Source organism: Pristiophorus japonicus, chromosome 8 (genome assembly GCF_044704955.1).
Source record: "Pristiophorus japonicus isolate sPriJap1 chromosome 8, sPriJap1.hap1, whole genome shotgun sequence".
NCBI lineage: Eukaryota > Metazoa > Chordata > Chondrichthyes > Pristiophoridae > Pristiophorus > Pristiophorus japonicus.
The window spans coordinates 9391079-9406533 of NC_091984.1; the positions used below are offsets into that span (position 1 = coordinate 9391079).

The 15455-nt window shown below is 48.2% G+C and overlaps 1 protein-coding gene across 1 annotated transcript in view; it reads left to right on the forward strand.

Moving 5' to 3' along the window:
• Window positions 1–15455, forward strand: part of LOC139268341 (di-N-acetylchitobiase-like) — a 69344-nt gene that overhangs the window by 14429 nt on the left and 39460 nt on the right. Inside the window, exons 5-6 of the mRNA XM_070886423.1 lie at window positions 10073–10244; window positions 10330–10427. Coding sequence (XP_070742524.1) covers window positions 10073–10244; window positions 10330–10427 — 270 coding nt within the window. The remainder of the gene's footprint in view (window positions 1–10072; window positions 10245–10329; window positions 10428–15455) is intronic.

Below are 15455 nucleotides of genomic sequence, written 5' to 3' on the forward strand. Positions count from 1 at the left end.
GATAAGGGGGAGGGGTTTAAGAAGACAATTGGCAGTAGTGAATAGTAACTGGGGCTTATCTTTGCATTCCAGATTGATCCTGTAATAGTGAACAGTATTGACAGACAAGAGTCAAACCCGATAATGCTTTATATGGTCCAGACAGATCTGGCAGTGAATGGCTAAACCTGTTGTCCAACACATCCGTTGAAATCTGCACCCCTTGGACTTGAGGGAATGAAGATGAGGGCCGTACCAGGGGGAAAAGCCAGGGTGAGAGAGAATAATTGTTTTAATAGAGAGTAGAGTAACAAAGGTGGTGATGAGGGTGTGGATGAGCAGATCGGTGGCTGCAGAAATATCATGGTGAATGGAGGGACAAAGGCTAGACAGATTGGAGTTGATAAGTGCAGTTGTAAGAGAGTTGGGAGAGAGTGTTTTCCAGGGGCAGATGTCGAAGAAAGTAGCGTTGCTTGGGGGAAGGGGGGTGTGGTTGGAGGGCGATACAAGGAAATGGTCAGAGATTATCTGATCTGCAATTGACACGGTAGGAATAGCGAGGCCACGAGAGATGGCAAGGTCAAGGGAGAGGCCGTGAATATGGGTTGGGGAGTTCACATGGAGGGAGAGATTAAGGGAGGATAGGAGAGTAGTGAACTCAGTGGAGACACAGCATGATGAATTGAGATGGAAGTTGAAATCACCGAGAATGAGAAGTCGCTGGGTGCAGAGGCTGAGGGAGGAAAGCAGTGAGGACATATCCGTCATTACATTTTTATTGTGCTTGGGTGGGTGGTAGAGAAGGAGAATTTTAAATGAGAGGTGAGAGGGGTGGAATAAGGTGAGATGTTCAAAGGAGGAGAAGGTGCAGGAGGAGTAGAGGGATAGACCAAGGTATGATTTGGTGATGAGAACCACATCACCACCACAGCAGTCTGGGCAGGGCAAGTGGTGGAAGGTATAGCCAGGCAGGGAGGCTTTATTTAAAGGTAAAGAGACTGAAATTGCCCACCGCTGGAAACAGGGCACCTACCCTGTTCCTCATGTTTTTACCGGCGTGCTAGTTGCCCAGCTAAGAGAGCCCTATGCAGTCGGTGACTCACAGCTAGCCTCGCGCGCCTTGATGACCCCAAGACGCAGAACGCACACAACGCTTGGTCTGCCCTCCAGGCCTCCTTAACCAGTGCTTGTAAAGAGACGCTCGATCAGGCAACCAGGAAACACCAGGACTGGTTTGATGAGAATGATCAGGAAATCCAAGATCTGACAGATCGCAAGTGCAGGGCATTTCTGAGCCTTAAACAAAATCCCAATTCGGGAGCAGCAAAGCAGTATTACAAACGGCTCAAGGCTGAGACCCAACAAAAAACCTGAGACCTAACGAACAGGTGGTGGATGGAGAAAGCACAGCAGATACAGCATGATGTGCGAGGATTCTTCATCGCAGTCAAGGCCACCTACAGCCCAAACACCCAAGGCCCCACCCCACTGCTGGCCAAGAATGGGGAAACACTCATCAAAGACACCGAGGCAGTCGGGGCCCGCTGGAAGGAGCACTTCGAAGATCTCCTCAACCGAGACTCTGCCTTTGACCCAAGTGTTCTCGACTCCATCCCGCAGCATGCTACCCGCCACCCCCTCGGCAAAACCTCAACACTGCACAAGATAGAAAACAGCCTAAAAACAACAAGGCTACGGGAGAGGATGGAATTCCTGCTGAGGCACTGAAGAATGGCGGACAGACACTGTTGGTGCGAATGCATGACCTCATCTCGCGCACCTGGAGGGAGGAGAGCATGCTGGGAGATCTCAGAGATGCAGTGATTGTGACCATCTTTTAAAAAGGGGACAAGTTCAATTGCGGCAACTACAGAGGAATCTCCCTGCTATCAGCCACTGGGAAAGGAGTCGCTAGTGTCCTCCTCAACAGTCTTCTCCCAGTAGCTGAGGGGCTCCGTCCGGAGTTGCAGCGTGGATTTCGTTCCCCACGGGACACAACGGACATGATTTTTGCAGCACGACAGTTGCAGGAAAGATGCAGGGAGCAGCGCCAGCCCTTATACATGGCCTCCTTCGTCTTTACAAAGGCCTTTGACACTGTCAACCGTGAGGGTCTATGCAGCCTCCTCCGCAGTTTCGTGTGCCCCCAAATGTTCGTCACCACCCTGCGCCTGCTACACGACGACAAGCAGGCCATGATCCTTACCAACGGATCCATTACAGACCCAATCCACGTCCGGACCAGGGTCAAACGGGGCTGCGTCATCACCCCAAACCTCTTTTCAATCTTCCTCACTGTCATGCTTCACCTCACAGTCAACAAGCTGCCCGCTGGAGGTGAACTAAACTACAGAACCAGTGGGAACCTGTTCAACCTTCGCCGTCTCAAGTCCAGGTCCAAGACCACCCCAACCTCTGTCGTCGAGTGACAGAACGCAAACGATGTCAGCATCTGCCCTGATACAGAAGCTGAAATCCAGGACACAGTCGACGTATTTACTGAGGCCTATGGAAGCATGGTCCTTACGCTAAACATCCGTAAGACAAAGCTCCTCCACCAGCCTGTCCTCGCTGCACAGCACTGCCCCTCAAGACCCACGGCACAGCCCTGGACAACATGGACCATTTCCCATACCTCGGGAGCTTCTCATCAACAAGAGCAAACATTGACGACGAGATCCAACACCACCTCCAGTGCGCCAGTGCAGCCTTCGGACGCCTGAGGAAAAGAGTGTTTGAAGACTAGGCCTTCAAAACTGCCACCAAGCTCATGGTCTGCAGGGCTGGAGTAAAACTCGCCCTCCTTTATGGGTCAGAGACATGGACCCTGTACAGTAGACACCTCACGTCACTGGAGAAATACCACCAATGATGTCTCCGCAAGATCCTACAAACCCCCTGGGAGGACTGACTCACCAACTTTAGTGTCCTTGACCAGGCAAACAACCCCAGCATTGAAGCACTGACCACACTTGATCAGCTCCGCTGGGCAGGCCACATTTTTCGCATGCCTGACACAAGATTCCCAAAGCAAGTGCTCTAATCGGAACTCCTTCACGGCAAACAAGCCAAAGGTGTGCAGAAGAAACGTTACAAAGCCTCCCTGATAAAGTGCAACATTCCCACCGACACCTGGGAGTCCCTGGCCAAAGACCGCCCTGTGAAGGAAGTGCATCCGGGAGGGCGCTGAGCACCTCGCGTCTCATCGCAGAGAGCGTGCAGAAATCAAGCGCAGGCAGCGGAAAAAGCAAGCGGAAAACCAGTCCCACCCACCCCTTCCCTCAATGACTATCTGTTCCACCTGTGACAGGGACTGTGTTTCTCATATTGGATTGTTCAGCCACCTAAGGATTCATTTTAAGAGTGGAAGCAAGTCTTTCTCGATTCCGAGGGACAGCCTCTGATAATGATGTTGGTTGCGTTGGCCTCTTGAACGAAATTCTGCCCTTTGGCTTTTTATTCCCGGTGGATCGGAAGTCGGTCATAACGGGGGCGGAAGTGCGGCAGTGAGCACACTCGAGCGGAGGACGTTGGGGTTGGGCGGGGTGGCCGCCGCTGTCAGTCATCAGCGTAGCGCTGATGATGTCATCACGGTGCCGCATCACCACGGCTCTCCCCTTCACTTAAAGGGGAGAACCTGCGCGATTGTTTAAGTTCGGTCCAATGGGCCACCAGGGAATGTTTAGGCCGGGCCAGTGGCCTGGCACCAAAGAGGGGGTGGCAGGTTTCCTGTTGGCGGCCCGGCCGAACCCGAGGGCATAATTGTTACCCCGACATGGCAGTTGGCCGACAAAATATATAACATGGCGGCCGTGGTAGTAGGTATTCCCATTAATGGGAGCCGCACCGCCATTTTACAACCTCACTGCACCGGCAGAAAACAGCAACTTTTGGCACCGTGCTGTGGGAGCATGATTTGTTCGGCGGAATTTCGCCATAGCGGGTGCACGCGCTTATGACGCACTTAGGATTGATAGACAGCAGAGTAGCAGTGGGGCGGGGAGTGGGTCACTGACGGGATACTGCAGGAGCGGAATTTTTAAATGTGGCCATTACATGTAAAATCGGCGGCCATTGCACTCCGCAGCATGGCCGCTGATTTCCGGCGGTAACAGGCCTTAAAGTAAGGGGCAATTTCAGCCCCAAGGTTTCATCACCCCTCAGCCAAGTTTCCGTCACGTCCAAGATGTCGATGCAATCATCCACGATAAACTCATGGATGGCAAGGCAGTTGTTGGAGGGAAATGCGGAGAGGGTCGGTGATGGATGATCCACTGCCAGCATCCACAGGGTCAGCACTTGGAGGGATGAGTTGGACGAAGGTCAGCCCCCTGTGGGCTAGCTGGGTGGCAAGGTCGGTGGGAGAGTGGGGTGGGACCGTTGGGGACACTACCCCTGAGGAGACAGTGACGAGTGCCACGGTGGGCCCTTCGGAGCATACCAAGAGAGGCACAGAGAGAAGCTGCAGGCTTATCTAAGAGCGAGCCGAGCCTGCGACGGCGGCAGGAGAGGAGGAAGGTCGAAGTGTAATGAAGGGTCGGGGTAGGGATTTGGGAGGACAGAGTAACCGAGAGAGGGGAGTTGAAAGGCAGCATGACGACAGGAGAGAAGGTCAGGGGGGGATAGGGAGAAAAGATCAAGCGGGAGAAGTTGTGGAAATAGAAGTGAATGTCTCAGGTTTGAAGTGACAGTCAAATTGCGCACGCAACTGGACATAGGGAAAAACTGAAGTTACATCAGCCTGGTTATGTAGCAATTATAGGGATGCACATTTCCCGGGAGTGACAGGGAATATGTTGATGGTCATAGTAAGGAGTGCAGAGTTAAAGTAAAGGAGCCATTTAAAAAAAATGAGGATAACAATTTTGTTTCTATTTAATTATAAAGGAACATTGATATTTTTCTGGAGAAGAAAATGGAAATAGTGATATTTAGCTGCTGTTTATTAGTGCACCATCTGGTTCCATTCTGCTTTGACCAAAGCTGAGGTTAGAAATTTTAATTTGAATCAGCTTCAACTGGATATACAGCAAACTTGGTGCTGCACCACTTGTAACCCAAAATTCTACAGTTAATTGAAGCCCAGCTTCCATGAATGGCATGGTTCAAACTGTAATATTCACGCAAGTTCACAGAACAATAGAGCACAGAAGATTACCATTTGGCCCATCGTTCCTGTGCCTGCTCTCTGAAAGAACTGCCCAATGACTCCCATCCCCCTGCTCTCTCTCCATAGCCTTACAACTTTTTTCCTTCAAGTATGTATCCAATTGCCTTTGAAAGTTACCAACAACTTGCCGTGAAAAATATCCTCCTCATGTCACCTCTGGTTCTTTTGGCAATTACCTTAACGGGGTCCTCTGGTTACCGACCCTCCTGCCACTGAAAACAGTTTATTCTAACTCACTCTATCAAAATCTTTCGTAAAGGGAAGAGAAACTTGTATTTATGCAGGGCCCTATAACATCCTTCGGAAATGTCCCGTGATTTACACGCGATGGTTTATTTTGAAATTAAGGACCATTAAATAGGTCTAAAGCACTTGCTTCATTTTTATTCAATGATGCTTGAAGCAGATTTTATTGTTATGAGGTTTTTATATGACAGACCTTGCTAACCTGACGTGCTGTCATTTAATTCTTAAGTGTCGGCTCATTAATGCCTTGTGTTAAGGCAGTGAATACGCAAGCCGTACAAATCATGGGGCTAGACTTTCCGTTATTTTTGCATGCATATCACCCACTTAACGTCATTTTAACGCTGAAATGAGGTATAATGCCCATATATCGCCCATTTAGCCACAAAATGGAAACTAATGTCAGCAGCTCATAAATGAAAGAACGTTGTGGTTATTTACAAAGCTGCAACACTGCTGGGTGTGCAGGTCAGACATCACTGGTGTGCATCACCTTGGTGACTGTTAAAGTTTAAGTTGATTCAAGTTAAGTGTAATTATACCCTTTCATGTTAAGGAATCACCAGTGTGTAATGGTGCAGCTATCTGAGACACTGTGCAACAAAGTTATGTTGGATATAAAACATTTAATCCAACCATTTGTGTGAAATCATAATTATAACTGTAAAATACACCTCTCCCCACCTCACAACAAATTTATCACATTTATATCATTCGAATGGTCACCATTTCCAGCAACACAGAACACAAATGCAAACTAGCAAGATAGCCCCCTCACCCCTTCCCTCGAACCTTTCACCAAAATAGCACAAACAACATAAAAATATGCCCAAGACAACACCTGCACCTCACTTTCCTTTCCCCCCTCCACTTCTACTCCACACCTCTACCCTTCCCCTTCCCCTCCTGCCTCCAAGCAGCCTGGCTGAGGAGCTCCTCAGGTGCTGCTTCATTGGGGGGGATGACGGCAGAACCGCTGCTTGGACGGATACGGGAGAGGACGGTCCCGAGGTGGGAATGTCCTCCGGGCCAAAAGCAATATCTTCGTCCTGGCTCTCATGTGTCATTGGCATTGGGGGTACGGCACTTTGGGGCGCAGTGCCGTGCTCCGGGACCACTGGGAGGCCTCCGCCATCAGTGTTCCTGGCTATTGGCTCCATGGCCTCCACCAGCTGTGGCATGTACGCCATCATAGTGGCGGACATGCTGGCCAGCTGGAGGGATTTGCCCCCCATTATTTGTTGGATCTGCTGACCTATGTCAACACTCCTCCTAGACAAGTCTACCATGTCCCTGCTCAGATCTGCTGCTCGTGGTGCAGACCTGCCACGTATAACCAACCTCCGCTTGGTCGGCGCCATCCTGGAGACACCTGGGGCGCCCTGTGGCAAGTTGCTTGGGCCCGGTACCTCCATGTTGGATGTGCGAATGGCCGCGGGAGTACTAAATGTCATTAGTGTCGAATGGAATATGGAAGTTGGGGATGCAGGCTCCTCAAAGTCAGCACTGTCATCTGTTGAGAAGGGACCCGGCAGGTGCACGGGTGAGTATCGGTGCTCCTCAGCACCAGATGGAGGATCGTCCGGTGAGTCCGGCCCCGCGCCCTCACCTTCTGGCCTCTGTGGCCTTGCCTGGGGCCGTGCTGCTGGCTGAGCTGCGAAACATAAATGAGGTTATTAGAGGAGAAGGGGGTGCTAGGGGCACATGGTGAGTCTATCACTACACACAGCATATCCACGACAAAAACACCACTATCAAGATCATCAAGACATCACATTTCATGACTATCACCAAATTCTGCAATGCAATGATTCTCATGAGGACATCATTATTTAGACAAGAATTTTATGATTCATCGATCATATAATATTGGTCGGATATGAGTGTGTGTGGCATCTATTGACTTTACATCACACAATGATGTATACTTTACTCACGTGGCATCACATCAGGCTCTGCTGCTGCTTGCGTGACCGACCGGGGGGTGGCTCCCCACTAGTGCCAACATCCACTCCTTGATTTCAGTGAGGTCGCCCCCCCCACACGTTAAACTCTGCTCGGCCCTATTCCTCGAAAGCTACTTCTATAAAAGGTAACAACAGCACGACATGGCATGAGATCATTGCGTGATATTATTGCTAGGTACTGTCACAGAGACTGATACAACACATACCCGACAGATGTAATCATTATTATAATGAAAATGATCATTCTTTACCTAACGACATACACCGTGACCGCAGGCTTTGAGTAATCTTCCCGGTATAAGTGCAAGACATCACATCTGATTTTAATCACTCATTACACTTACAATTCCAATTATAGAAATATATAAGTACTTGTAAATAAATGTAATACTTACTGTGGTGGATCCGACAAGGTCGTTCCGTCGCTTGCAGGTTTGGTTGCCATCACGCACCTCGTTGGTCATCGACAAGACCACCTCGGCTATCTCGGCCATATCTTCTGGTAGGCCTTTGGGGTGGGCGTCCCATGCCCTCCCTGGGTCAATTGACCCCAGCGTGACTTGACCTCCTGCATGAGGGATGCATTTGCCTCATCCGAGAACTTCCTCGCTCTTTTTTGTCCTCCCAATTGTTCCTCTCCCAGCTCACTGTTTTCACCAGCGTCAGTCTCCATACTGTGCTAGGTCACTTCCTCCATTCCTTCCAAGTTAAATATTATTTGTTCCACAAAAACTCGGTGCCAACTACCGTCTTTGTGCTTAGTAGGCTTTTTGCTGCTGGTAAATCTCACTCCTGCCTCCCAAAACAGCCAAACAAGCACACACCACACCCACACATGTTTCAGTTCCTCTCTGCTCCCTCTCACTCTGCCTCCTCTTCTGCGCATGTAATGATGACCCCTGACCTCCTGAAACGTGGGAAATGAGCGTTACCATGCTGTTGCTCTGGTCAGTGACACTTTACGGCAGAAGGTCAAAAAAATGTAACGCTAACGCCCATTTCAGCTAGCTCGCGGTAACGCCCATTTTCAAAAATGGAAAGTTCGGGTTTTGAAAATGGGCGATAATCCGGCGATCTCAAAACCCATTTTTTCGCCCACGCTGGAAATAACGACCATTTTTGGGCGATCTGCACAAAAGTGGAAAGTCTAGCCCATGGTCCATTCGCAGCTGGAATATTGGAGGGAAAAATTTGCCCCTCGTGCCACTGGGTCAAATGAATCATCTGATTGCTATCTGGAACCACCCGCTGAAACTGCAGTGCAGATGTTGGGCAAGGACACCAACTGCTTTGCTCCTCCCCTCACAGTCTAATATCCTGCCAGCACTCAGGGGTCGATATTTGGTTGTGGATGCCGCCCGTTACCACCGGCGGTAGGTGGCAAACGGCCGGCAACAGCCTCCCATCATCGTTAAGTGGCGTCCACGGCCCGGCTGAAATAGAGTAGGCTCTTTGGCAGAGACACCAAGAGGCAACACTGAGCCAGCTAACGCCACCCACGTAGTGACATCATCAGCAAACAATGGCTCTGTCGGGATATTTGCTTTGAACTGCTGCCGTACAGCCTGAAAAAAGTGGTGGTTCAAGAGCAGTTATGAGGGGAATCGCCGAGAAAGGAAGGTACTTTTTTCTCTTTATTTATTTCTGCATGATTTCATTAGTTTTAAGAGTGGGGAAATGTGTGTGTGTGGATTGGAGAACTTTTAGTAATTTACTTTTCCTTCCCTTTTCTTCCGCTTGTTTCTCCGAGCATGGCGGTAGCCTCCTGAGCCTCCGCCCGAGGATGTGTGTGCAACGCCACTTTTCAGCGCTGCTCTGCCACCTTTGGGTGTAAAAACTGAATTTGGTCGTTAGAGCCTGCACCTAATGCCTGGCGGTAAAATCAGCACTCAAGCGGTGACCCCGTCTCAAAAACACTGGTAGCGAATTTCGACCTATTAATGTCTGGCCTCACGTGATCAAATGTGATCACTGTAAGATTCAGGATCACAGGTCACTCACAGATACCCAAAGGGTCTTAGGAGTTATAAGGCAAATGAATTGATAGTTCAAATATAGTCAAACACAACACACAATCAGGACAGACATAGTAGACCTACGACCGTGATAAATAGTTGTTATTAGTCCCGATCGCACAGACGGCTGGTGGTACGAACAGTTCTTTTCTTCACCGTCTGCCCTGAAATGCCTTCTGGGTCTTTCTTTTTAATTCTTTTTAGGGATGGACCTGGTGTAGGATACGGACAGGACCATTTAACCTATTGTATGTCGGGTTCTTTGTCTCAACTCTTGGGTGAAACCCCCCTCTTCACATCCTCCCAAGGTTGGAGTCAGACATTCCATTCTTGGCCTTCAGATGTTTGAAGCTGCCTGTTATCAGTTATTGATGTTCACGCTGTTCAAGTCACTTTGGCTATTGAACCAGGGAATTAATCCTTTATTCTAACACCAATCTGAAGGGACATCTTGGTCTCAAGTTATTTCTTCCAATTCACAATTTCTTACATCACTTTGATCAGGTATTGGAGCATGGCCGGTAGTTTTGCGATTGCAATTTGGTCACAACTTGATGCCTCGAGGAGAGGAGAGATAATTGACAGAAAAATTGTCGGAAGAATTTGGGTGAATGATGAGGTACTAAACATGATTAATATCTTGTTAACCTAAAGTGCTACTAATTAACTTCTTCGTGTTATTCTTTGGCCCTTAGATCACATTTACTGTGCCTTGGTCTCCAAACTGCATAGAGGGCCAATGCTATGACTTTGCTACAATTGCAAAACATTGTGACTTTTTGATTGTGAAATCCTATGATATGCATGAGGAAACTATGAATGAGTGTTTTGCAATGTCAAATGCTCCTTATCACCAGGTTGTATCAGGTATGTACAATAAGATGTTCAGGTTCAGGGTCTACCTGCTCTATATCAATGTTAAGAAACTCATTGTTGTTTTTTGCCCATTTAGGTCTGTCCGCTTATATCAATCTGGGTATTGAATCCAGAAAGCTCGTGTTGGGACTTGCATTGTTTGGTTATGACTATACTTGCAAGCACTTTTTTGAGGTAAGGTGAAATGGTCAGTTTGCATTGCACAAGAAATGGGAGTAGAATCAATTCACCTGAAACTCATCCATCTGGTACATTAATAGTCTCATCAGGACATCTAATTGTATTTTGGAATAGCCCAGTGTTTTTGCCTCTGTTGGTTTGCTTTGTGCACTATTTCAAAATCTTCACTTTTTAAATTTCTGTTCCATGTTTACTTTTCACCAATTTCCATTTACATCCATTGGCTTAGTCTCTGGACTTACCTTATCCATGTTATTTAATATTGTATTCCATTAAAGCCAACCCCGAAGTGCATTGTTCAGGACTTCACCCTCCAGTGCAATTACTTTCTCTCTATCTACCCAATCAGCTCCTTTGATCATGTTAAATTCATCAATTAGAGCAGCCCTTAATCTGCTATATTCAGTCACCGTGAGTATCTAACGAACATCTTTGTGGCCTTCTGCATATGCTCGCGGTATCCCGGTGCCACCAATGCGCACTCGATCCCTTTCTGCACATGCACACTGTTGGGGAGGAGTTAAACTAATATGGAAGGGGGATGGGAACCTAGGCAGGGAGACAGTGGGAAACAAAATGGAGTCAGAAGCAAAAGATAGAAAGGAGAATAGTAAAAGTGGAGGGCAGAGAAACCCAAGGCAAAAAGCAAAAAGGGCCACATTACAGACAAATTCTAAAGGGGCAAAGGGTGTTAAAAAGACAAGCCTGAAGGCTCTGTGCCTCAATGCGAGGAGTATTCGGAATAAGGTGGACGAATTAACTGCGCAGATAGCAGTTAATGGATATGATGTGATTGGCATCGCGGAGACATAGCTCCAGGGTGACCAAGGCTGGGAACTCAACATCCAGGGATATTCAACATTTAGGAAGGATAGACAGAAAGGAAAAGGAGGCGGGGTGGCGTTGCTGGTTAAAGAGGAAATTAATGCAATTGTAAGTAAGGACATTAGCTGGAATGATGCGGAATCGGTATGGGTGGAGCTACGGAATACCAAAGGAGTTGTGTGCAGGCCACCAAATAGTAGTAGTGAGATTGGGGACAGCATCAAACAAGAAATAAGGGATGTGTGCAATAAAGGTACAGCAGTAATCAAGGGCGACTTTAATCTACATATTGATTGGGCTAACCAAACTGGTAGCAATGTGGTGGAGGAGGATTTCCTGGAGTGTATTAGGGATGGTTTTCTAGACCAATATGTTGAGGAACCAACCAGAGAGCTGGCCATCCTAGACTGGGTGATATATAATGAGAAGGGACTAATTAGCAATCTTTTTGTGCGAGGCCCCTTGGGGAAGAGTGACCATAATATGGTACAATTCTTTATTGGGATGGAGAGTGACAAAGTTAATTCAGAAACTAGGGTCCTGAACTTAAGGAAAGATAACTTTGACGGTATGAGGCGTGAATTGGCTAGATTAGACTGGCAAATGATACTTTGGTCGGTGAGAGGCGAGAGTCCGGGAATGTCGGAGGCCTATAAAGGCCACGAGAGGCAGCGGGAGTTCGTGGTTGGTGAGAGGCAAGAGTCTGGGGACGTCGGAGGCCTATAAAGGCCGCGAGAGGCAGCGGGAGTTCATGGTCATGGAGAGGCATGAGTCCGGAGTCAGAGGCCTATAAAGGCCGCGAGAGGCAGCGAGAATTCATGGTCGTGGAGAGGCGTGAGTCCGGGGTCAGAGGCCTATAAAGGCCGCGTGCGGCAGCGGGAGTTCATGGTCGTGGAGAGGCGTGAGTCCGGGGTCGGAGGCCTATAAAGGCTGCGAATGGCAGCGGGAGTTCGTGATCGTGGAGAGGTGTGAGTCCGGGGTCAGAGGCCTATAAAGGCCGCTAGAGGCAGCGGGAGTTCGTGATCGTGGAGAGGCGTGAGTCCGGGGTCAGAGGCCTATAAAGGCCGCGAGAGGCAGCGGGAGTTCGTGATCGTGGTGAGGCGTGAGTCCGGGGTCAGAGGCCTATAAAGGCCCAGCTGGTGCAGATGCAGGGAGAAGGCAAAAATGAAGTAGAAAGAAAGCGAAAGGTGGCGTCACAGCCAAGGGGGTAAGTGATTGGCTGGTGATTGGTAAGTAGTTTTTCGTTCTCTTTTCTTTATCGGTAAGTAACCTTTAGCATTGTTGTTGCCAAATTAAGTTATTCTAAGGGTAAGTCATGGCAGGACAGCTCGGACACGTGTTATGCTCCTCCTGTACGATGTGGGAACTCAGGGACGCTTCCGGTGTCCCTGACGACTACGTGTGTGAGAAGTGTATCCATCTGCAGTTCCTGACAGACCGCATTACGGCAATGGAGCTGCGTGTGGATTCACTCTGGAGCATCCACGATGCTGAGAATGACGTGAATAGCACGTTGAGCAAGTTGGTCTCACAGCAGCTAAAGGGTGCACAGCCAGATAGTAAATGGGTGACCAACAGGAAGAGCAGTGCAAGGGAGGTAGTGCAGGGGTCCCCTGCGGACATCCCCCTGCAAAACAGATACCTCGCTTTGGGTACAGTTGAGGGGGATGATTCATCAGGGGAGGACAGCAGCAGCCAAGTTCAAGGTACCGTGGGTGGCTCTGCTGCACAGGAGGGCAGGAAAAAGAGTGGAAGAGCTATGGTGATAGGGGATTCGATTGTAAGGGGAATAGATAGGCGTTTCTGCGGCCGCAACCGAGACTCCCTGGTGCAAGGGTCAAGGATGTCTCGGAGCGAGTGCAGGACATTCTTAAAAGGGAGGGTGAATAGTCAGTTGTCATGGTGCACATAGGTACCAACAATACAGGTAAAAAACGGGATGAGGTCCTCCGAGACGAATTTAGGGAGCTAGGAGCTAAATTAAAAAGTAGGACCTCAAAAGTAGTAATCTCAGGATTGCTACCAGTGCCACGTGCTAGTCAGAGTAGGAATCGCAGGATAGCTCAGATGAATACGTGGCTTGAGGAGTGGTGCAGAAGGGAGGGATTCAAATTCCTGGGGCATTGGAACCGGTTCTGGGGGAGGTGGGACCAGTACAAACCGGACGGTCTGCAGCTGGGCAGGACCAGAACCAATGTCCTATGGGGAGTGTTTGCTAGTGCTGTTGGGGAGGAGTTAAACTAATATGGCAGGGGGACGGGAACCTATGTAGGGAGGCAGAGGGAAATAAAAGGGAGACAGAGGCAAAAGATAAAAAGGAGAAGAGTAAAAGTGGAGGCAGGGAATCCCAAGGCAAAAAACAAAAAGGGCAACATTGCAGACAAATTCTAAAGGGTCAAGATGTATTAAAAAGACAAGCCAGAAGGCTTTGTGCCTCAATGTGAGGAGTATTCAGAATAAGGTGGACGAATTAACTGCGCAGATAGCAGTTAATGGATATGATGTAATTGGCATCACAGAGACATGGCTCCAGGGTGACCAAAGCTGGGAACTCAACATCCAGAGGTATTCAACATTTAGGAAGGATAGGCAGAGAGGAAAAGGAGGCAGGTGGCGTTGCTGTTTAAAGAGGAAATTAATGCAATAGTAAGGAGGGACATTGGCTTTGATGATGTGGAATCGGTGTGGGTGGAGCTACGGAATACCAAAGGGCAGAAAAAGCTGGTGGAAGTTGTGTACAGGCCACCAAACAGTCGTAGTGAGGTTGGGAACAGCATCAAACAAGAAATAAGGGATGTATGCAATAAAGGTACAGCAGTTATCATGGGCGACTTTAATTTACATATAGATTGGGCTAACCAAACTGGCAGCAATGCGGTAGAGGAGGATTTCCTGGATTGTATTAAGGATGGTTTTCTTGATCAATATGTCGAGGAACCAACTAGAGAGCTGGCCATCCTAGACTGGGTGATGTGCAATGAGAAGGGACTAATTAGCAACCTTGTTGTGCGAGGCCCCTTGGGGAAGAGTGACCATAATATGGTAGAATTCTTTATTAAGATGGAGAGTGACACAGTTAGTTCAGAAACCAGGGTCCGAAACTTAAGGAAAGCTAACTTCGACGGTATGAGGCGTGAATTGGCTAGAATAGACTGGCAAATGACACTTAAAGGGTTGACAGTGGATAGGCAATGGCAAACATTTATAGATCACATGGATGAACTTCAACAGTTGTACATCCCTGTCTGGAGTAAGAATAAAACAGGGAAGGTGGCTCAACCGTGGCTAAGAAGGGGAATTAAGGATAGTGTTAGATCCAAGGAAGAGGCATATAAATTAGCCAGAAAAAGCAGCAAACCTGAGGACTGGGAGAAATTTAGAATTGAGCAGAGGAGCAAAGGGTTTAATACAGAGGGGGAAATTAGAGTATGAGAGGAAGGTTGCTGGGAACATAAAAACTGACTGCAAAAGCTTCTGTAGATATGTGAAGAGAAAAAGATTAGTGAAGACAAACGTAGGTCCCTTGCAATCAGATTCAGGTGAATTTATAATGGGGAACAAAGAAATGGCAGACCAATTGAACAAATATTTTGGTTCTGTCTTCACTAAGGAAGATACAAATAACCTTCCGGATGTACAAGGGGACCGAGGGTCTAGTGAGAAGAGGAACTGAAGGATATCCTTATTAGGCAGGAAATTGTGTTGGGGAAATTGATGGGATTGAAAGCTGATAAATCCCTGGGGCCTGATAGTCTACATCCTAGAGTACTTAAAAGAAGTGGCCCTAGAAATCGTGGATGCATTGGTGATCATTTTGCAACAGTCTATCAACTCTGGATCAGTCCCTATCGACTGGAGGGTAGCTAATGTAACAGCGCTTTTTAAAAAAGGAGGGAGAGAGAAAACGGGCAATTATAGCCTGACATCAGTAGTGGGGAAAATGTTGGAATCAATCATTAAGGATGAAATAGCAGCGCATTTGGAAAACAGTGACAGGATTGGACCAAGTCAGCATGGATTTATGAAAGGGAAATCATGCTTGACAAACCTTCTGCAATTTTTTGAGGATGTAACTGGTAGGGTGGACAAGGGGGAACCAGTGGATGTGGTGTAATTGGACTTTCAAAAGGCTTTTGACAAGGTCCCACACAAGAGATTGGTGTGCAAAATCAAAGCACACGGTATTGGGGGTAATGT